This window comes from Chelon labrosus (genome assembly GCF_963514085.1).
Source record: "Chelon labrosus genome assembly, chromosome: 6".
Taxonomy (NCBI): domain Eukaryota; kingdom Metazoa; phylum Chordata; class Actinopteri; order Mugiliformes; family Mugilidae; genus Chelon; species Chelon labrosus.
The window spans coordinates 6878308-6899366 of NC_140342.1; the positions used below are offsets into that span (position 1 = coordinate 6878308).

General features: G+C 41.0%; 6 protein-coding genes across 7 annotated transcripts; 4 read left to right on the forward strand and 2 right to left on the reverse strand.

Moving 5' to 3' along the window:
* Positions 1-48: 48 nt before the first annotated feature.
* Positions 49-4627, forward strand: orc2 (origin recognition complex, subunit 2). The gene is made up of 16 exons (XM_084546358.1): positions 49-132; positions 402-472; positions 550-708; positions 1629-1715; positions 1845-1934; positions 2023-2054; positions 2187-2244; positions 2340-2653; positions 2745-2854; positions 2943-3075; positions 3465-3561; positions 3641-3787; positions 3870-4041; positions 4123-4184; positions 4269-4387; positions 4492-4627. Exons 2-16 carry the CDS (start codon positions 403-405, stop codon positions 4573-4575), a joined length of 1734 nt encoding a protein of 577 aa, XP_084402484.1. The 5' UTR covers positions 49-132; position 402; the 3' UTR covers positions 4576-4627.
* Positions 4628-5100: 473 nt separating this feature from the next.
* Positions 5101-6822, reverse strand: cfap410 (cilia and flagella associated protein 410; the record flags this gene model as incomplete). 2 transcript variants are annotated; one of them, XM_084546359.1, is made up of 7 exons in its annotated part: positions 6591-6822; positions 6449-6467; positions 6279-6325; positions 5906-6135; positions 5529-5679; positions 5349-5448; positions 5101-5265 (listed from the first exon to the last, which is right to left on the reverse strand). In XM_084546359.1, exons 1-7 carry the CDS (start codon positions 6665-6667, stop codon positions 5101-5103), a joined length of 789 nt encoding a protein of 262 aa, XP_084402485.1. In that variant the 5' UTR covers positions 6668-6822. The 2 variants fall into 2 exon arrangements, with proteins under 2 accessions (XP_084402485.1, XP_084402486.1); XM_084546360.1 differs by lacking the exon at positions 6449-6467 and having other exon boundaries at positions 6279-6307; positions 6591-6655.
* A 231-nt stretch (positions 6823-7053) lies between these two features.
* rpl37a (ribosomal protein L37a) lies at positions 7054-9133 on the forward strand. Its single transcript, XM_084545705.1, has 4 exons — positions 7054-7090; positions 7813-7941; positions 8132-8214; positions 9008-9133. The coding sequence occupies exons 1-4, from the start codon at positions 7088-7090 to the stop codon at positions 9069-9071; spliced, it is 279 nt and encodes a 92-aa protein (XP_084401831.1). The 5' UTR covers positions 7054-7087; the 3' UTR covers positions 9072-9133.
* A 2077-nt stretch (positions 9134-11210) lies between these two features.
* Positions 11211-13912, forward strand: pecr (peroxisomal trans-2-enoyl-CoA reductase). The gene is made up of 8 exons (XM_084546074.1): positions 11211-11451; positions 11868-12001; positions 12080-12245; positions 12325-12406; positions 12499-12595; positions 12678-12788; positions 13096-13207; positions 13316-13912. Exons 1-8 carry the CDS (start codon positions 11340-11342, stop codon positions 13396-13398), a joined length of 897 nt encoding a protein of 298 aa, XP_084402200.1. The 5' UTR covers positions 11211-11339; the 3' UTR covers positions 13399-13912.
* A 324-nt stretch (positions 13913-14236) lies between these two features.
* ndufb3 (NADH:ubiquinone oxidoreductase subunit B3) lies at positions 14237-15577 on the forward strand. The gene is made up of 3 exons (XM_084546096.1): positions 14237-14314; positions 15091-15219; positions 15330-15577. Exons 2-3 carry the CDS (start codon positions 15092-15094, stop codon positions 15478-15480), a joined length of 279 nt encoding a protein of 92 aa, XP_084402222.1. The 5' UTR covers positions 14237-14314; position 15091; the 3' UTR covers positions 15481-15577.
* A 660-nt stretch (positions 15578-16237) lies between these two features.
* Positions 16238-19712, reverse strand: LOC311489166 (UDP-glucuronosyltransferase 1A1-like; the record flags this gene model as incomplete). Its single annotated transcript, XM_084546114.1, has 9 exons — positions 16238-16508; positions 16606-16825; positions 16932-17019; positions 17100-17225; positions 17399-17492; positions 17648-17775; positions 18118-18266; positions 18345-18408; positions 19191-19712. The coding sequence occupies 9 exons, from the start codon at positions 19710-19712 to the stop codon at positions 16238-16240; spliced, it is 1662 nt and encodes a 553-aa protein (XP_084402240.1).
* Positions 19713-21059: the final 1347 nt, after the last annotated feature.

Consider the following 21059-nt stretch of genomic DNA (forward strand, 5'->3'; position numbering starts at 1 on the left):
ACCTTTCACTCGTCACGTGGTTTAAAAACTTCGGCAGGATGGCGCGGAAACTTGTCACACTGTCGCAGCGCTGAGCTCTCAGTTTATCAACGTTTTGCTTACCTTTTCCTCGGGCAGTGCTGACATTGTCAAGTAAGTCAAGTTTACACACATTTTGTTCTTGTTCCACTTTTCGTTTCGACGTTTCTTTTCCGCACTGTGTTGCTTTTCAGTGTCTAAGAAAAGACTACGTTCACCATACTACACTTTCTGCTAACGTTATTAGATTAATTGAGCGACTGATGGATCCAAAGTGAACACAAGCATTCGCTACCAGTTGAGCTCACACTCTGAAAGGTTAAGTGTGTTGTTTTGTATCTTTTAACTAGCTCTTAACACACTGTGTTGTAATAATCTTGAAGCATGAGCGTGTTGGAGGTGAGGTTCATCGGGGATGGAGATGTCGTGGAGCACATCGTGGACAAACAGGAGGGTAGGTACACTTCTGCTGAGATCTCTCAGTTTATAAGCTTGTGTCTGGACTCAGCTCCTTAATGTTTGTGTTATCAGGTGTGCAGAGCAGCGCAGGCTCTGTTCAGAAGATGGTGAAGTTTAAGAGCCCCGCTGGACGACGGGGGGCCAAAGAGGATTCAGATCATAGTGGAGATGAAAATGCATTCCTCGATGAGCAGAATTATATCCAGGCTTTAGGAACAGACAACGCAGAAGGTGAGGGGTGAAGGCATTAGTCATCATAAGACTCTTAGACAGTGAGGACTTTTGAAATCCAGTTGTGTGTAGTAAACTTTGCTCATCAGCCAGCTGCTTGTGTTTGTATGGAACAGTCAGAGATGTAGTCTGCTCATCACTAATGCAAAACAACTTCCATTTATTATGCACTTAATAAGTAAACCTGAACTGATGCAGTCTAATATAATTGCCTGATAAGATGATGCCTGATGGTTGAAATGCTTTACTGAAGCTATTTTAGAAGTATGTGGATTCAACTGTACAATTATATTGGGGCCTGTTGTTTTTGGTACAGCAGAAATTCGCTGAGATTTTGTGTGACCTATTTAAATCAATGAAAGACACTTGAGTATATGCAGTATTATTATACTGTATATGCTATGAAACGTATACCGTTATTACATCGGGTCATGGTTCCTACTATTACAGTCTCGATTAGAACAAGGCAATTTTGTTTAGCGCTGGAAATGATATGGATCAATCAGTAACACCTTCTCATGTTCATACGATACCGTAAACTTGAATACCTGCTTAATATAAATCTGATAATGTATTTTCCCTCTTATGTAACTAAGCTGTTGGTAATACATTTGTCCAGATGCACTCATTTCCGTGATGCGCCATTTGGCCCCTTTATTTTATTCTTCCTTGTACTGAGAGTACATGTTCTAGCTTTCGCTTGCATGACACATGTCACAGTTATCTCTTTATGGATTGCATTTACTTGATAGTTGAGGTTATCGGTTCATACGTATTATAATTTGTTTTCATCCATTATTCGGTCCAGTCGTTTTGGCCGGTATTGGTCTGATACAGATTATCCCTAGTTCATCATATAAAAATTATCATAGCATGAAATCGTTTACATCCCAGTCAAATCATTTTTGCTGGCTTCACAGAAGACGAAGATGGTTTGTCAAGAGTGGCTGGATCCTCCATTTTCACTTTTCAGAAGGTCAAACGCAGCCACAGTATGGCCCAGACTGGTGAGAGCCTCCAGTTTCTAACCTCATAAATACACAAACTGTCTTGGATTGCATGTGTCCAGCTAGATTTAGGCGCTGATTATTTGTTTAGCGTGATGCACTTTGTTTTTTGTGCGTTTCTGTACACAGCGAGTGAGTTGGCTCGGACACCTGGGAGAAGTGTGAGCTTTAGTGTGACCCCAAACACGGAACCCGCCACTCCCACCCGAACAGGACGCAGTGAGTACAACAAAACAGCTCTTAGTTTTTGTAGACATTCTGTTTTGTGTCTGTTTTCATTTATTTTCAATTATTTTTCTCTTTCTAGACAACAGAGGTGAATGCAGGACACCACAGAGGGTGAGACTACAAAATCTCTGACGACACCATTGTCGTTATTTTGTGAAACCATGCTTAGGTGGCTTTGATTAATTTGATTGATTCAGTCTTACTTGCTTCTTTTTAAATTTTCTTCTTTTTTTTTACAACAAGAGCAAAAAGGTCCAGTTTGTCTCCACAACACCACACAGGCTCAGGAAGAGGATGACAAGTGAGTACGATGTGTAATAATCACAGCTGCGTCACAGCGGGTAAAACGTGTGTATCGGACATTCACTATAATCTAAACATGTCTGATATTTTCAGCTCCCAGCCTCCGGTCAGACAGTGACAGTGAGCTGTCGCCCTCTGACTCTGGGGAAGACGAGGAGAATGAAGATGGGCCAGAGGAAGAGCAAAAAGTAAAGAAAGAAGACAAGGAGAACTTGAAGAACCCAAGAACTCCTAGTAAAGGTTTATCTGCAGCTCTTTACAAGACTCCCGCCAAGAAGAGCAAGAACACCCCTGAACCTCTGAACCAGCCCACTATGATAGAGGAGTATTTCGAGGCTCATGGCAGCTCAAAAGTCTTGACATCTGACCGCACCCTGGAGCGTATGCACACCCCTAAACTTGACAGGGTCCGTTCATAAACAACCAATATTGAATATGATGAATAAGTTGCTTCTGCTGAAAGGTCAAGTTGAATTTATCCTTATTTTGTTTTTGCAGGAGACGTTGGTCCAGCTTTTAGAAGGAAAACCATCCTGCTACACAAAGGATATCCAGCAGCTGCACAACAAACACAAAAAGCACTTTAGCAAATGGATGTTACAATTACAGTAAGTGTAGTTGCACTTAACTGCGTCCATTTTCCACATGTTTAAATAGTGGTATAAAACAGAGTGTCTGTGGTTGTTTTTTGTGTAGGTTGGGGTTCAGCGTGCTGGTCTACGGTTTGGGCAGTAAGAAAGCTCTGCTGGAGGACTTTCGTGTATCTTATTTGTCTCAAGAATTCCACCTCGTGGTCAATGGATTTTTCCCTTCTATCACTCTTAAATCGGTAAGTATTCAAAAAACTAAGTTGCTATTTACAGGTACAGCTTATATGACAACAAGATAGAAGTTTCTATTACATTTGTGTGTGCCACTGTGTGCTTTTTCTTGTGTATGTTGTACATTTTCTCGTGTGTTGCTGCTATAGTTTTTATCTTAATGCTGCTATAGCTTTTTATTTATATCACTGCTGAACCAGAGAGCTGCTACTGTATTTTGTTTTTTTGACCAAACAATGGCAATAAAACTTCTATCAGAAATACAACTGTGACTAAAATGGTAAAAATGTGAATGGAGTGCAAAATGGCTGTCCTTCACCAACTGCTAGGATACACAAGGACTACATTACAACTTTTTTTTTTATTCTTTTATCCTTTTGTGTACTTTTCAATGCAGATATTAAATGCTCTGACATGTGAGGTTCTGGAGCACCAGGGAAGTTTCCGAACGCCCTCAGATCAGATCCAGTTCATCGCTCAGACCCTCAAAGACAGTGAGTGCATCAGTGAATTCTCTGTCTTGAGCTTGTGCTGTTATCCTGCATGTTTTACATTCATGCCTTGTCCTCATAGGCCCAGATCTCCACGTGTACTTGCTCATCCACAATATTGATGGACCGATGCTGCGAGGAGAGAAGACCCAGAGTGCACTGGGACATCTGGCATCCCTGCCTAACCTGCACTTGGTGGCTTCTTTAGACCACATTAATGCTCCATTGGGTGGGTGTTTGTAAGCATTTGTGTTATAGTGTCAATGACACTTAAATGTCCTTGTAGCTGAATTGTTCCTGTGTGTTCCTAGTGTGGGACCAGTTTAAGCAGAGTCAGTTTAACTGGCTGTGGTGGGAGTGTGTGACGTTCCAGCACTACTCAGAGGAGACATCGTATGAAAACTCTCTTCTTGTGCAGCAGACGGGAGCTCTCGCTCTGTCCTCCCTCACGCATGTGCTCCGCAGCTTGACTCCCAACGCAAGGTAGCCCCAACACCGTGATATAATTAGCAGTCTGTCTGAGCCGGTGACTTCTTAACAACTCTGAGTCCTGTCTTTTTGCAGAGGAATCTTCAAACTGCTGGTAAAATTCCAGCTGGAAAACAAAGACAATCCTTCATACACAGGTGTGGACACACACACAACTTGAAACTGCTTAATGCATTTGTTTGTCACTGTATTCCTATAATCACTGTGTGTGCTTTGCGCAGGATTGTCATTCCAAGATTTCTACCAGCGTTGTCGAGAGGCGTTCTTGGTGAACTCTGACCTCACACTGAGGACTCAGCTGACAGAGTTCAGAGACCACAAACTGATTCGGACACGCAAGGTGGGCTCAAGTGTTGTTTTAGAATTCTAAACTCTCATTCAGTAACATAACTTTCTATAAAATTTAGTACTTATCATTTTATCACTATTCACATGATGCTCCAGGGTGCAGATGGAGTGGAGTGCCTGATCGTTGCCGTTGATGCAAGCACGTTGATGGATTTCCTGGAGAATGAGGAGGGCGACTGAGAAGATTTTAGACTTACTCCACTCATAATTTATGAACTGACTTTTCCAGCAAATATTTCAGTTGAATCAGCAGTTGCTATACAGACCTAGTTGATTAAATTAGGTTGTGAGTCCAGCTTGCACGGTTTAATTCAAATGCCTGCGAAATATCTTGTCTTATTCTCAATGCCCCACTGTAGCACTGTGACACTGCGTGTAATTAAAAGCAACACTTGAAGTTAAGGTATTGCTGTTTATTCTCTTTTTAATTACAGAAATAGAGTTAAATTTTGCAAAACTTACAATCTTCTCTTCTTACAAGGCAGGTAGGCATGCAGCTTAAAAAAAAGTAGCGAGACGAAACGATTGAGTGCTTAAGAGGTGGACCACATGATGAAAGAGGAGCAGTGAAATTAAATCGCATAACATGACTATTGAAGGCAGAGGTTACCAGGTGAACATGGGTGTCTTATGTGATCCTGAGCTTTGAGTTAGACAAGGAAAGGGGAGTGACATGTTGGCCCTGAGTGCATGCTATGAAACATATTAATGCTGGATATCTGTGGTTTTCTGCATCGTCTGTGAATCTCTGAGTGTGTCTGAGTCTAGTGTGTATGTCTGGAGTCTCTTTTGCGTAGCTGTGTGTACAACGCGAAGCTCCTCTTCATCCAAATCCCTCAGCAGCAGCAGAACCGCATCAAGAATGTGTGTCTGAAAATATAGTTAGATCGTTAACTGGCAGATATGAATAAAAATATACCTAGTTAGATTATTAATCGGCGTTGAGAGGCTACCTTTTTCATTGATAGTTTGCTTTCTCTGGTTGATGGAGAAGAAAGAGAGGAGAACTTGTCTCTGGAAAGGGGCTTCATTCCCAACTCCTCTCTGATTTTGCTGGAAACAAATGGGAAGAGAGAAATTAACATGCACGAGTATTGCAGATCATTTTTACTCGGTGTAGTTGCAAGACCTACTTGGTCTCCTCCATGCTGTAGTTAAGCGGGTCATTTTCTGTCTCTGCATCTGGAAGTCCGTTGGTGGGGACCTGGCTCTGGATACTACCTGGAGGTGTGGTGACCTCTTCGCCTTCCATGAGAGCCAGTGCAAACTCATCTTCTGTCACTACTGCAAAAACAAAACATTGTACGTATACATGCATGGACTCTTAAGTCTAAAACTGTTTTCACAAGGTCGTAGATGACTTAGAAACGCAACTTTTGAGACTGGTGACTCTGAGACAGAAGTAGATCATTTTTATGGCAACTTTAGTGGTCAAACTGCCGATGAAGGTATGATTGAAAGTTGACAATCTGAGGTAGCATACAGGTATGCAAAAAGATGGTACACTCACCTTGGTTATCAAGTTTCTGCAGGCGAGGCAGGCAGCGCAGCACAGTGAGGCGATACTGGCTGGTGTCAGATCTGCAACAGGGGTTCTCGGCCAACCACAGCACTCTGAGACGAGTCAACGGACGCAAGTGAGTCAGCTCAGAGAGTGAAGAAATCATGTTCCTCCTCAGGTACAGCTCACTCAAAGACAGGCAGCCAGCCAGAGGAGAGAGAGACGAGATGCTGTTGACGCTGTGGAGAGAGGAGGATCATGGCCAGGAATCATGGAACATTCCAAATGACTGCGCAGGTTTAACAGCATCATGTCAGTGTTAACACAGACATGTATGTATGTGTGCCAGAGACAGAGACGGTAAACAGTTAATTAAACCAACCTCAGTGTCAGCACCTCAATGTTGGGCATCTGAGAGAATATAGAAATCTGGAAAGATACACAGATGCACATAACTTATAAAAATAGAGAAGAAGAATGACAAAGACCATTTGAGCATAGTCAGTGAATTCAGTGTCAAATACGACATCCTTTAAGTATTTGACTACTCACGTCAGTCAGGTTGCATCCCCTGCAAAAAATACAATCACAAACTAACGTCACCGGATGCGAGACACACAACATGCTGTACTTCTGCAGTAACGTAAAATAAAATGCAACAAAAATATTGTTAGCTAAAAATGTAAGCACTTACCAGCAGTTCAATTTCTTGACGCTTTCCAAGTCGGAGGCCTTAGCCTTGGCGAGGACCAGTTTCCGTGTTAGCTTCATAGCATATCACCGAAAGTACTTGTAAAGAAATAATATTTTCAATTAACTATATATTCACAAACAACCAGTGTCGCATTCTGACATGCTATGTGGACAAACATTTCAACTCAGTAGCAGTGATGTCGTCCCACCACATGATTTCACGCATGCGCGTATCTGCTGAAGCGTCCTTAGTTACGAGTTAATTCGTTTCATCTATATATTTTTTCCATACATTATTTTGATAACTTTGCTCAGACAGATACAGCGGCAGATGTGTTTTCACTTTAACGATTAGTTTTTTAAGTGTAGTTTAGTTATCTTGTATCGTGAGCTTAATTTTGTGAAAACTACAACTCCCACAATGCAGCTCCTTCGAGCTGAGTAAATCGCGCCTGCGCGTTAGGCAATCCCTCTTTGGACCTGCGTCTCCACTGAAACATGGTGAGCTGACCCTGTTCCGTACGAAATCCGTGTCAATCTATCAATTTCTGTGTTGTAAATAGTATAATCACATATTCGGAAGCTTTGTGGGGACATTGTTTTGTCAGACTCGTGCTTTATTTTTATTAGTCTGGTGATTTAATAAACAGAAAAAGCGATGTTTTCATATCCAATTGAAACAGAAATGGCTGCCACCATTGCTCAAATACCGGGCGGGCTAGAAACATTAACCTACAGTCGGCCTCTAATTCCAACATTGCGTACTTCTTCAGGAGAGTCGCCGTTGAAATATACGATTTATTATATTCTTACTTAATTTGTCGTCTGCTAGACCTGAAATAAAATCGTTGCTTTAGTTTACGTTAGCATGGTGGCTAGCTTGGAGAGAGGAAGCTTGCCTTGGCTAGCTGGTTTACCTGATTATGACGGCAGCCCATATATGTTTGATGGTTTTGCTGCTTAGTGGCACATGTTTCGAGTGCTTCCAGCTATTTAACAGGACACGCATATTGCCAATATTGGTACTAACAGCATTGACAGAGCCGGTATAGTTAATGTAGTAATAGCGGCAACCTAATGCATCTAATGGTTGTTCTAATCTAATGGTTCTTATGTACATACAATCATAGATAGGATAGGTTTTTATTTGTCACATGCACAATTATACATAGTACAGTGAGTGTTGACAACGTTTCTCATTTGTGTTTTCATGGTGTCCACAGGCCAAGCGCACCAAGAAGGTGGGGATCGTTGGTAAATATGGCACGCGTTACGGCGCGTCGCTGAGGAAGATGGTGAAGAAAATTGAAATCTCCCAGCATGCTAAATACACCTGCTCATTCTGTGGCAAGGTAAGAACAATGATAGGTTCACCAAAAGACTGAACTGTAACAAACTCTGGGTTGTTTGCTTAAAGCATTGCCTGCAGCAGATGGGCCCTTAGTTTAACATCTTAATTCACATTAATGTTATGATGTGTTAATGCAAGTTGACATTTGTAACATTTTTAACTTCCTTGTGCACTAAATTTGCATTTTACAGACCAAGATGAAGAGGAGGGCTGTAGGTATCTGGCACTGTGGGTCCTGCAGGAAGACCGTGGCTGGAGGCGCATGGACTTACAAGTATGTTGCTGAAGCCTTTACTGTTATGAAAAGTCATTTTGGTTTGAGGGCTGTAAATTTGGCTCTTTTTAGGTAGTGTTTTTGGCAACTACTGTGCATAGATACTTGCTACATTGACATTCTTTGGTTTATTGTGTCGTTGGATTGTGATTAGCGAAGGCTGAGCTGGCTTGGTTCACACTGAGCAAGCAGAGGCACCTAGTTGCAATAACCTAACTGGTTATTATTTAGTGTCAAATGATGCTTCAAATGCTAACCGGTGATATCTAGATTTGATCGTTCATATCTTGCTGGGTTGTAGTAAATGACACAAAAACAAGCTCACAGTTGGAACTAGATGGTATGGTGGAAATGAATCCTGGCAGATACTGTGCTTTTTTTTCCCCCGCCCAATCACAACCTGTTAGACTGACAAACCAGAGCCTGTGAATGCTGAGAATTTTGTCTTTTGATATAACTGTCAAAAGACAAAATCCACAGATTTTGTTAGATCGTCCAGAGAATTATGTTCATATTCTCTAGCTTGTAAACTTGTTGGATGTTATCATAGATGTTTAACTTTTACTGAACAGCCACATTTATTTTTCTTACAGCACTTGGTTTTAATGCAAATTACACTTTTAAAAAAATATATATGTATCATGGTCACAAATCTGTGACGGTGTTAACTATTTCTCAAAACACATTTTCCATTTTTAAAGAGACACGTCTATCTTAGTAACTCATGTGAATCTTGTGGAACCTGCAGATTTTACCACAACTCATGTCTTTCTTTACATTTTCTCTCTTTTAGCACAACATCCGCTGTCACAGTCAAGTCTGCGATCAGGAGACTGAAGGAGTTGAAGGACCAGTAAACCAGTGCGCCATGATCACTGGTGGATTTGGGACTTGTAAAATAAAATTGGTCTGGAGCGGAGTTCTTTGTTTGTGTCTTTATATGTCTGTTTTATAATGTAGTCCTAAAATTGGGGGCCATAACCAAGAAGATGCCTCACCAACTCTTTGAGAAATACTCACTGGAGCTTAAATGATCAGAAAAGTTGAACAATGTAGCTTAGAAAAGCTGACAGATTTAGGAGCTGTTACATGAGGACCATACAACGTATATAGGCGTAATTGTTGTTAATCGATAAATTGATGCATTGTCTGCAGTCACTAGCCAGCATGTCTGACACAAAAGTGATGATATACGTTAGTATAAAATATCCTAGACATGAGAGGCACTAAACACTGTTAAGATGGTTATCAATGCTGACATTCCTCTGAAATTGAAGCGGAAACCTGGCAGGAAATTATTCGTGGTTGCATATTACATTTGACAGCTGTCTAAATCTGTCTGAGCTATGGGTTAAGATGGCTTTTTTCTGGTAAACAGCATGTCCAAACCTGGTTGAAATTTGCCAAAATGCAGTCTCCCAGTACTGTGTTGTGGTCTGATTAGTTCAAAATTGTAAACGATATGTTTGGCACATTGGCAAAAGTACACGGTAGCAAATCATTATGGCCACAGTGTTGTGTTTTAGGGCTGTAATACTGTAATAAAATACAGTTCATACTTTCTTCAGCTGGGGCTGGGGATTTAGTGAAGATGGAAAAAATAATGAAAAGCTCCAAGTACCCGTCTATTTTGCCACTCAGTTCTTGTGTTGTCCAGAAGCTCAAGTGTTAGTATTTTGCATAATGTAGTCCTGGATAATTTGTAACACACTGTTAAATCCCATGAAAAAAAATAAATGACCAAAACATCACAAGTAGCAAAACCTTAAAATAGCACACAGTATTTAGTGCATTCACAAGGATGCACTAATATATGAATATGAATACATACACTGATTGAGCATAACATTATGACCACCTTCCTGTCTGGCAACAGAATGTTGTTAGTGGGGGCCTTTGGGTCCTATGAGTTGAGGGAAGGGGCCTCTGTGGATCACCCCACGGATACTCATTTTGGGATCTAGTGAATCTGGAGGCCAGGTCAACACCTTGTGCTGTTCTTCATGTCTTTTGAGTTGTTCCTAAACCGTTTTTGTGTGTGTGTCTGTGTCAGGCTGCATCCTGCTGGGGATGGCTGCTGCCATCAAGGAGTGTCATTGCTATGGGGTGGGGGTGTATGGTCTGGTCTAGGTGGGTGGTAAATGTCTAAGTAACATCCACATGAATGCCAGGTCCAAAAGTTTCCCAGCAGAGCATTGTATTGTCACAAGACGGTCAATGTTATTCACTTCACCCGTCAGTGGTCATAATGTTGTGGGTGATCGGTGTGTCATTTATGTATTCATTGAGAGACATAAGAAAAAACAACTCAGCAATTCCTAAAGATGGCAGTGATGCAACAACAGAGTCACATAGCTGCTCTGCTGGCTTTAAAAACAGCTTCAACAGCTTATCGTGATATCACTGAAGGGTTTTTGTTGTATTTCAAATAGTAAGAGCTTGTGAAGCTTTGCTGGGTTCCTGGACATGCCGGGATTGAGGGAAATGAAACTGCAGATTCAACAACAAAGTCAACGCTTCAAAAAAGAAAAAAGGAAAATGGATTGGAGAGTAGAACTTGTTGAAAGGGAGTGACAAGTATTGTGGAGAAAAGGACTGCAAGGAAAGGTGTTTTTTTCTGTTCTGCCTCAGGTTAAATGGTAATTTATTACTTGGCAACTAGAGGGATTATGGATTTAATCAGTACTTGTACATTGCTGGAAAACATCTTGCTGTACTGCTATGTCAGTATGGATGACCTGAAGCAGTGAAGCTTTTTTTCTGGAATGTAGCAAGTATAACACAGAAAGAAAACACCTTGTATAGGAGACTCTCAGATCTAGATGTTTTGTCTTTTATTGTTAAAACGTTTTGGACATACTGAGAACCAATGCAGTTTTACTGTTTCTATGATGCAAGTGTATATGCAAATCTTTGAGGGCGGTCGTAGTATATAATTTTATCCTGCAGAGGGCAGTGTTACAACCAGTAGGTGCAAAACTGCCAATACCACATGAAGTAGAAGAACAGCGTCGCGGTCACGCCCCTGCAGAAACATATCCACGAGAGGGCGCTACTGGTCGCTGCGCCTCCAGCTCAGCCATAGGCCATACACTGTTTGAGCTCAGCGCACTCAAGAAAGAAGAATGGCGGCTTCAAGTGTGTTCAGACCTGGTTTGTTCAATAATAAAGTTGCAATAGTGACGGGTGGAGGGACCGGGATCGGTAAAGCTATCTCTGCAGAGCTGCTGGAGCTGGGTGAGTGAAGTCATGTCAGAGTTCCAAGGGACGATTTTTCTTACAGCACAGTGAGCAGCAACTGACTGATACAGGCAGCCAGTGAACTTCGACACATTTATTGTGATTGTGCAGACCAGACTGTTCAGTAAAGACCTTGAATTTTGTGACATTATTAACACTTAGATCCGCAATTTTTATTTACTATGATCAAAATCCCAAAATGTGCGGTGATGTAAGTGAATGTTGCTTCACCATAAAAGTCTTAATCATTTTAAACCGAATTTATGGAGAGTCATTGAATGGATCACAGTCAGCTTCCAGGGGTTTAACATCTGCCTTACAGTTCATAACGAGATCATTAATTGCTAATCAGCTGTTTCTCTTTTGTTCTCAAAATTGCATTGTGTGTCAGTGGCTGGTTATTTTGTCTTCAGGCTGCAACGTGGTGATCTCCAGCAGGAAAGCTGAAAAGTTGCAAGCAGCTGCTGAGGAGATGAGACAAAAAATCCCTCCTTCCAGTCCTGCAAGTGTCACTTCGCTGCCATGTAACATCCGCAACGAGGCTGAGGTGAGAACACTTTCAGCCTTCGAATCTGCTGCGTGTCGATGCGGTCGCCTGACTTCCTCTCGTTCCGATTCCCTGCAGGTCAAAGCTCTAGTGTCATCGGTGCTAAAGCAGTACGGTCGGATAGACTATCTGGTGAACAACGGAGGGGGTCAGTTCACTAGCCCTGTAGAGAACATGACCTCCAAAGGCTGGAAGGCTGTGGTGGACACCAACCTGAACGGAACCTTCCACTGCTGCAAGGAGGGTAAGCCCTGCACAGCTAACACTGGTTCAGGCTGGACCTTTAAGCTCTCAGTGTGACTGATGCTGTTCTCTCCACACAGTCTACTCTGCATGGATGAAGCAGCATGGTGGTGTGATCATCAACATCATTGCTGACATGTGGAAAGGCTTCCCAGGCATGGCGTAAGAATCCATCCTAAATAACACAGAACTCCCACAACTTCACACAGTGCTTTCTTTTTTTGTTGCAACCCTGTGTCTCTTCTCTGTGATAGTCACACAGGAGCAGCAAGGGCAGCAGTGGATAACTTGACAAAGAGTCTTGCCATTGAGTGGGCAACCTCAGGAGTGCGAGTCAACGCTGTTGCACCTGTATGTCCATGTCAAAGGTTATTGAGTTTTAGATATTTTGGTTATGTATTGAGTATACATTTGTGTATTTGCTCGGTTGCAGGGTACAATCTTTTCTAAAACTGCGATGGAGAACTATAAGGAGCTTGGACCACAGCTTTTCAAGCGGTCTCTTCCATTTAGCCCGGCAAAGAGACTAGGACTCCCAGAAGAGGTAACTGCTTAGTATCACCCACAGACCTACACATGAAACAGTTGCAGCTTTACTGTGTTGTTAATTGCACTGCAGTATATAAATAACAATACACGCAATATAACAACGTTAAATCGGCAGTGATTTTCACAAAACTATGGAAATTGTTGTCATGTAATAAAATATAGAACATAGAAAAGTATCAATCCAAGCTGAGAAGTCAAGGCCTTTTAAATCTAAAACAGTAGTACAGAGGATGTGTTGTGTGTTTGTGGCTTTATTGCAGTTTTACAGACATTAGTGACTTTAATTGCATTTCCTTGTTCAGATCTCTTCAGCAGTGTGCTTCCTTCTCTCCCCTGCTGCCTCCTACATCTCTGGAGCCACACTGAGGGTCGATGCAGGGCAAAGTCTGTACCACTCCACGTGGGAAATACCTGGTGCGTACATCTTGCTGACACAGCTATACTTTGGTCTTTACAATATGAGCTAGGTACTACACAAAGTGATTTACATTGTAATAAATTCTTGCTTGTGTTTGTCTTCAGACCACAGTGCATGGCCAGAGGCACCAGATGGGGAGAACATGGATGCTTTGAGGGAACTGTTGAACCCACAAAGCAAACTGTAACTCATTTCTCAGAGATAAAAAAAAACAAACGCACAAAAGCAATTCACCAGCAATCACTGTGAACACTGAGCTGTACAGACAGAGCAAACTCTCTCACAGAAACAAGACACCCTGGTGGCCTGGATATAAGTGTATATATTCCCTATATATACACTGTGTGTGTGATTTATTAACAAAACTAGTGTACATAATTGTATGTAATTAATAACAATATTGGTGTATTATCTCCTGGATAATAATTTGTAACACATGTTGAAATAAACACAAATTATCTTTCTCTTCTTCCTTCCTTTGTCAGTCAGTTCATATGTAAGGATCTGGCTTTTAACATAACATACATTTGTCAACAAAACAACAAAAACATAGGCACAAATAAACAAATATAGATCATTTCAGAGAAATGGCAGTGTATTTTCTTGTCATAGTTTTTTTAGGTGTGTCTAGCTGTTTCACAGTCAGGGAAAACTATTTAAAAAGAAGTTAGATGTTTATGGCACTATGGTTGTCAAGAAATTAAAGAAAGGGGGTTATAAAATACAAAATATTTTTTGTCAATAAATGTGAACGTGAGGAGGCAAATCAATCTTAAATATACTTTTCAAGAAGGTTGGTAGTCAAATATTTAGAGTAGATGTCAATAACAATACTTTTAAACCTGTAATTTAAAGGAACAGATAATGCCTTAAGTTGCATAATTTAATAAAAAATGCTGTTACACTAATAAATAAACTTATAGATGTATTTGTATAGTTTTTTGTTTGTCGTACGCTTAATGGAAAGTGTTCAAACCTCCTGTCCTGAACATAGACAACGCTGTGGTATTTTGTCCCTGACGCTGCGCCGTAACATTGCCGTAAGTCAACATTAACTGTCGCGATATTTAGTCCAGAAGCAGAGGTCACAACAAACCGCTAAGGTATAGTACGTTTTCTTAATAATATCTTAGATTATTCTCCCGTATTTTGTTATACTATTGCGACGGGTGATAAAATAATCTTTCCACAAGGCAAGGCGATTGTTAAAACGAATCAACGAAGGAAATTCTACAGTTTTAGCTAACATTATAAGGCCGTTAGCTAATGTAATGCTAGCTTAGAAAACGCAGTGTGTCTGGTTCAATGTGTCAAGTCTGCACTTATTCATTAAGCGATGGGTTGTTTACTTCAAGTATACACGTAATGTACTTATCCATGCGGATGTTGATTGGATTAATGTAGTCAGTAGTTGATTACTAAATCACCATATAAGTCACACGAGTGTTAGCCCCAACACAAAACTAGGGATATTTACCCAAGATAACATTATAATGATAGGAATAGTATTTAATGTGTTGTAGGTCTCTCATTTGTACCTCTAACACCATCAGCATTTTAATATAAAAGCCTCCATATTTGGCACTAACATTACCTGTCGTAAGCAAAAATAGTTCCTTTGCTGAAGAGTCATTAAATCCATTGTCCCAATTTTTAGTTTTGCAATTTTGATAGTAAACGTCGCAGTTATTTGCTGATAGTAGTATTTGTTGTAGTTCAGTTATGAAAAGGAAGATGATTAGCATATACACATGATAAAGTTGTGGGGTTTTTTTCTCTTCCGTTTGTAAAACGCACAGTTTGCAAGTAAGAATAATATTTATCACTAAGTTGAACGTTATTAAACATGAAAACCACTGTTATGTGTACATATGTTCAGAATGGGAGGTGACCACGGCCACGGCAAGATGTCCATGCCAGACTGGCGACAGTGGACGCCGAAGGGAACACCACTGGAGTTCACACAGGAGAGGCTGGCACGCAGGGGCCTCAAGGACCCATGGGCACGGTCAGTAACTGTACCAACAAGAGATATATCGGACATCTCTTTGTATCCACGATGATTCCTGACGCTGCTGCCCGTCTTTCTCTCCTGTCCCTTTAATTTTCTTTCTGCAGCAATGAGGCCTGGAGATATGCAGGCGGCTTCTCTCGTGCTGTGACTCTGTCAGACGTTCTGCTGAAAGGATTCAAATGGGGCTTTGCTGCCTTTGCTGTTGCATTGGCTGTGGAGTACACCATGTTCCCTCCAAAGAAGGGAGGCCACTAATGCTCATTGCTGACCTGCAACGCAAGGTTATACCTAGTAGAGTCTAATGATATTCTGTATTACCTGTTTATTAAATGTGTTTTTGATCGCCACATGACTTAACTTGTTCTTGTTCTTCTTTCTTTCTTTTTTTTAACAATGTCTTTATTTATTTTCATTCCATCTTCAATATTCTTGTAATGTTACACTCTACATATATACTCTTTTGCCATCTCTCTTACTTTCAGAGCTCAAATCAATATAGAAATAGTAAAAAAATAAAAATGAAACCTCTGCAATCACATCCCACTACACATCTCTTTTCCCTCTTGGCGTTCACCCCTTTACTTTTCAGTTAGATTTTTAGTTAACCTGGCCTGCTGGTTTCCAGATTTCCTCGTGTTGCCCTAGTTTTTATGTATTGTATATGTTATCCTCTCCATTAACATACATTGTTCTATATTCTTGATCCACTAATTTTTAGTGCCTTGTTTTTGTTTTTTTTTGTTCTAGGAAATACATTTTCCCCTGTAGCATAGCTAAGTTCATGAATTCATGTTCTTGGGGTTTTACAATGAGATCTGTTTGATACAAGTTTAGCAATATCATCCTGGAGTCCAGTGGAATGATCACAGATAGAATGACCATGATTTGATGAATCACTTCCCTTGACAGTTTCTTTATTTTTTGGCACTCATGCACAACACTGCACACTTTACACCAGGTTTGTATTGATATGGATTTTTAAAAAAATCTTTAACATTCCTTAATATTGTCTTTATTCCTGCTTCCTTTTCCTGCTCACTTTCCTGAAGCATAGTTTCATACATTTAACTGTCACTATTACAAAAACCAGCAATATAGTAGCTAATAATGCTATTATATCCAGGCAGAAGTACTGAAACCAGTTGAGATCATGGACAGCAGCTCGGAGATGTTTTGCCCCCTTGTGTCGCATCACAAATTCTGTCCAGTACACTGAGAGGTCCAGCGGGGCAATTGGCCGGTCTTTATGTAGAGCTGACAGCTTCTGTATATTCTCTCTATAACTGTGCACACAGATGGGAAGGTAAATTGTATTAAAGACAGATTCTGAAGTAAAAGCAAAGATAAATCCACGTTGTGAGCAACTCTCTGACCCCTCACCTGCTGTCGTTGATGACCTTGCTGAGTCCCTGAAGAAGGCTTTCTGTAGTTACAGAAAATATATCCAACACGACTCCTGCTCCTCTGCTCGCCATCCTTTGCGCGTTGTCAGGCTGGTCCCCGTTAAGTGGCACCATCAACATGGGAACAGCGTGACACAGTCCCTCAAACAGGCCGTGTGAGCCAGCGTGAGTGATGAAAGCACGAGCTCCAGGATGCGCTAAGACACAACACATGCAGAGACATCTGATGTTAAGGTAGGGAAGTCGTCAGTTATGAGTGATGGGTTTTGACACATCAGGATGTGTTGCGGTGGGCTCTCTCACCCAGAAGATCGTTCTGAGGCACCCATTTCATCATCTTCACATTTTCTGGGACATTGTCAGGAATCTTCCCAGTGTATCTCCAAAACACCTGTTTATAAGTGATAAGTTTTGATTGTATTCATTTACGGTGTAAGGTATATTTTCATATGTTGATAAATGTTTCTGTACTTTTTGTGGAATCTGTCTGAAGGCCTCTAAGAAGACAGAGGTGATTTCTTCTGGTATATCTGACACCATAGAGCCCAGAGTGAACACAACAAACCCGTGCTCTCCTGACACCCAGGGCTCCAACTTCTGCAAAAAGACGCACATTACACATATTAGGGCTTTTGCATACACTTTCTGTATTCATCTGTCAGACATCCTGCATTACAAACAGCATTGCTAAGTTACAAGGAAGTAAAGGGCAATATAAATGCTGAATAATTCTAAGTATTAATTGTGATCTAAAAATACAGAGACCTTACCTTTGGCAGAGGATTTTTCACATCGCAGTTGATTCCACCAACTAGCACTAAGTTAGGCATGAGAGGACGTGGAAACTCCAGTGTGAAGTCAAGCCTGTTTAAACAAAAGATCACATGAGATTTGATTTTTTTTCCACAAGTGTGATTTAGTTGACACAGCTATAGGAAAATCAGGTAAACTATTGGTGCATTGTATGTGACTGTGTGTTCTTTTCTCAAATATCAGTGAATAACCTTTGAACATGTTACCTCATCAGCCAGATAGCAGAGTCTGACAGCACTTCGGCTATGCCCACTTTCTCTCCTAGGAACTCATAGGCTATTTCATCAAAATGCCAGTACAGCAGTCGGCAAAACAACGGCTCCAGTAGAGCCACCTGTAGGTCAGAGGCAACAATAAAATTCCAGTTTTAATCTGAGACACTGTAGCAGTAATGCAATGCAGGTTTAACTGGGTCACAGTACAGTAAATGAGGGAGAATGACATTTGAGGGATTGTGATTGGTCAAACTGAATGGGAGTTACAATGAGTTTGTCATGCCAAGGTGAATGCAAGTGTCTGAATATGTCAGAACATTGCGTGCGACAGACAAATGGTCACAGAAAGGGAAAATATGAATGATCTGAGTGGATAAAACATCAGGGCTTATTTGGAATTATAAAACCTGATCATTTTTATGCAGGTGCTTGCCCATATATATCCAGCTTTAAGCGTTCACCAGAGTGTTGATGACTCTCTCCTTGAAGTTCATTTTGTCTGTGAATCCGGTGAAAAAGCGAGGCACGTATGAGGACGGGGAGGGGCAGCCTGCAGACTTTATATCCAAAGAGCATGGGATACCCCTCAGCAAATTAATGGTTGGGAGGCCTGCAAGTCATTCAACAATGACTGGTGAGAAAAGGTACAGCACGAGGACACAGATAGATCAAGTGTCAGGGGACCCACCTAATTTGCGAGCTATCAAAGAGCCTGTCGGCACCATAGGGTCTGTCAGGACGGCATCAAAGCCCTGTGAAGAGATAGTGTGAAGGGGTACAAAGGGAAAATAGGAGTTTGTCTCAGCAGTCTTCAAGAACGTTTACTTTTCCATCAACTTCCACTCATACATGGCACATAGAGAAGAATAGAGGTATTTAAATGGAAGAAAACTATTTTTCTTTGTCCCAACTCAGTGATGGAGAGACAGTGCATTTACTTAAGAACTATGGATATTTACAGTTTTGTGCTACTCTCCAGTGCTACTTTCCATATTTCAGAATTGACTGTTGCAATATTATCTGTATGAGCCACGGTTCCTTTGCAGTTTACAGTAGCAAAGTTCAGTTTTAAAATATTTCACAAATCTTCAGTGACTCTACAACTAAATCTATAGAAGCAGCTAAACCTAGCTCCACAATGGCTCTCCTCTACAGCAGTAGAGTGATACAGCAGTATTAACAATATGATAATGCTCTGTAATATGACGATTTCACAATGTTACCTGTTGATGTTTTCTGATTTTTTTTTTCGGTACATTTCACTGAAAATACTTTCATACTTTTACCTTTGTAAGAGTTTTAATGCGGGACTTTTTACTTGCAATTGTACTGATACCTTTACCAGTAAGGGTTGTCCTGCTTCAACAACTACAGTCCCAACTAAATGCAATAGATGCATTATATTAGAACACTTTACAGAGTAATACAATCCAACAACTTAACTATAATACTGGCAACATAACTTCCAACACTTGAGTTGCAGAATTGAACTGCATTAGAATTTGAAGCATTGTGACTTCATATCGACATTTACCTGCTGCGCCAGATGTGAGATGAGGCTGTCATTGAACAGCAGGCTCTTTGCAGTGGTGTGAATAAAGCCTGTAATGCTCTGTATCTGCGAGAACCGTTTCTTTATCTTGTCCAGAAAATGCTGTGCAGATTTTTGCATGATTTCCTTGTGTGTGGACATCACAGAGTCGATATAAGCCTTGTCATAAGGAACAGGATGGGTCACAGTGTCGTAGTATTTCCCCGGGCCCATCCGCATGTTGACCTCAGGTATTACCACGGTGACTTGGTGTCCACGCCGACCCATTTCTTGGGCGATTGCTTTAATACCCACCCAGTGACTCCCGTCCATGGGTATCACCAGCAGTTTCCCTGAAAAAGCCGAATAACCACTGTCACTTGCAGGAACAGTGTTGGTCGCTTTAACCTCTTTAGTCTTCACCTTCTCCTTTGGCCTAGCAGATCCCCTGATCTTATCTGCAGCGCCATTCCCCTCCACAGTCATGTTCAGCAGCAAAAACACAAACACTGCTGCTTTCCTCATTGTTCTTTCTTCGTTTGTATCTGCAGCTCACTGAATGCGACACAGAAAAAAGTGGGGCAAAGCAGAGCATGAACACACCCCTTGTGTTCTGAAATTCTCTGCAAATCATTCACTCCCCTCGGATTCTCCTGCCTGGGTTGTTGACATTCTTCTGTGAATTAGCAGAGTTACAGGTGTGCAAAGTCCTCAGTGAAACAGGAGAGACAATCTCAGTCCTCAGTGCAGCTAGCAATCAGGCTATTGACATGAGATTGTTCTCTAGCCATTGTTGAATTTAATTTATTGTCACCGATAGTTAAAAGAAAATGGTTAGTCACAGCTAGTATTCCACGTGAGGAACTGGGGAATGGGTGAGTCGAGGAACCTGAGTACGTATGAGTTTACATAAGGCCTTGCATTAACATTAACATGATCGTACCTTGTCTGCTGTGAAGTCTCTCTCACTCACTGAAAGCACACACATGATTATTTATTTATGTTGTTTATGATGTTAGTTATCTTAGATAAGCTGGAAGCTTCCATACACAGAGTAACTTCACTGCTACGCTGTTGGCAGCAATGACAGAAATATCTCCAGTAGGAAAGGTAAATAAAGACATCGTTGGGGCATTGGGTTGATAATTCACAGATAATTAACCACCCGTATTCTTTCATTTGTTATTTCTTGCTTTACCTTTTTCTAGTTTTATTTTTTAGTGCTTCTGTGTGTGTTTTTTCCTGAATGAATGAGGCAGAACTTGCTTCACACCTAACAAAGGAATGCGGTCAAATGCGTCCCAGACCACCTCCAAATGTGGTCTGAGATCAGGTCACTCAAGTTAAAGTGGACCAATGAGCTGTGTGATTCAAAGAAAACCTTTAGGTTAGTTAGCATCAACAACATTTGTCACAGTGAAATAAGAATTTGATTTCGGCAAATACAATGGCAGAAAACAAACATCTAAAATACAATAATATAAAATAAAATTGAATCATAGAAGATCTCATTGGGTTACACCGACTCCTTCATAAGACAACATGCTATCCAAAGCATTTATATTTTTTTCGAGGCAGATTCTATTCAGGCGGTAGTTGGTGGCATTACTGCAAAACTTTTTTTTTGTCAAAAAAAGGAAAACGAAGATTAGAAAAGATGAAATTGGGGAAAATGAAACAGCAGCGACTCGACAGCAAAGTCAACATTAAAGAGAGGACATCAGACATCAGTGTATGCCTTCGAAGGGTGTTGTGGAAATTCTTTGCTGTTAGCTGCTGGTGAATAATGAAATAGAGACTTTTGCCGACTGACGAGTATTATTTCCTTGCAAGAAAAGGTCAGTCCCCACCCGAGTGGTTGCACGTGATTAA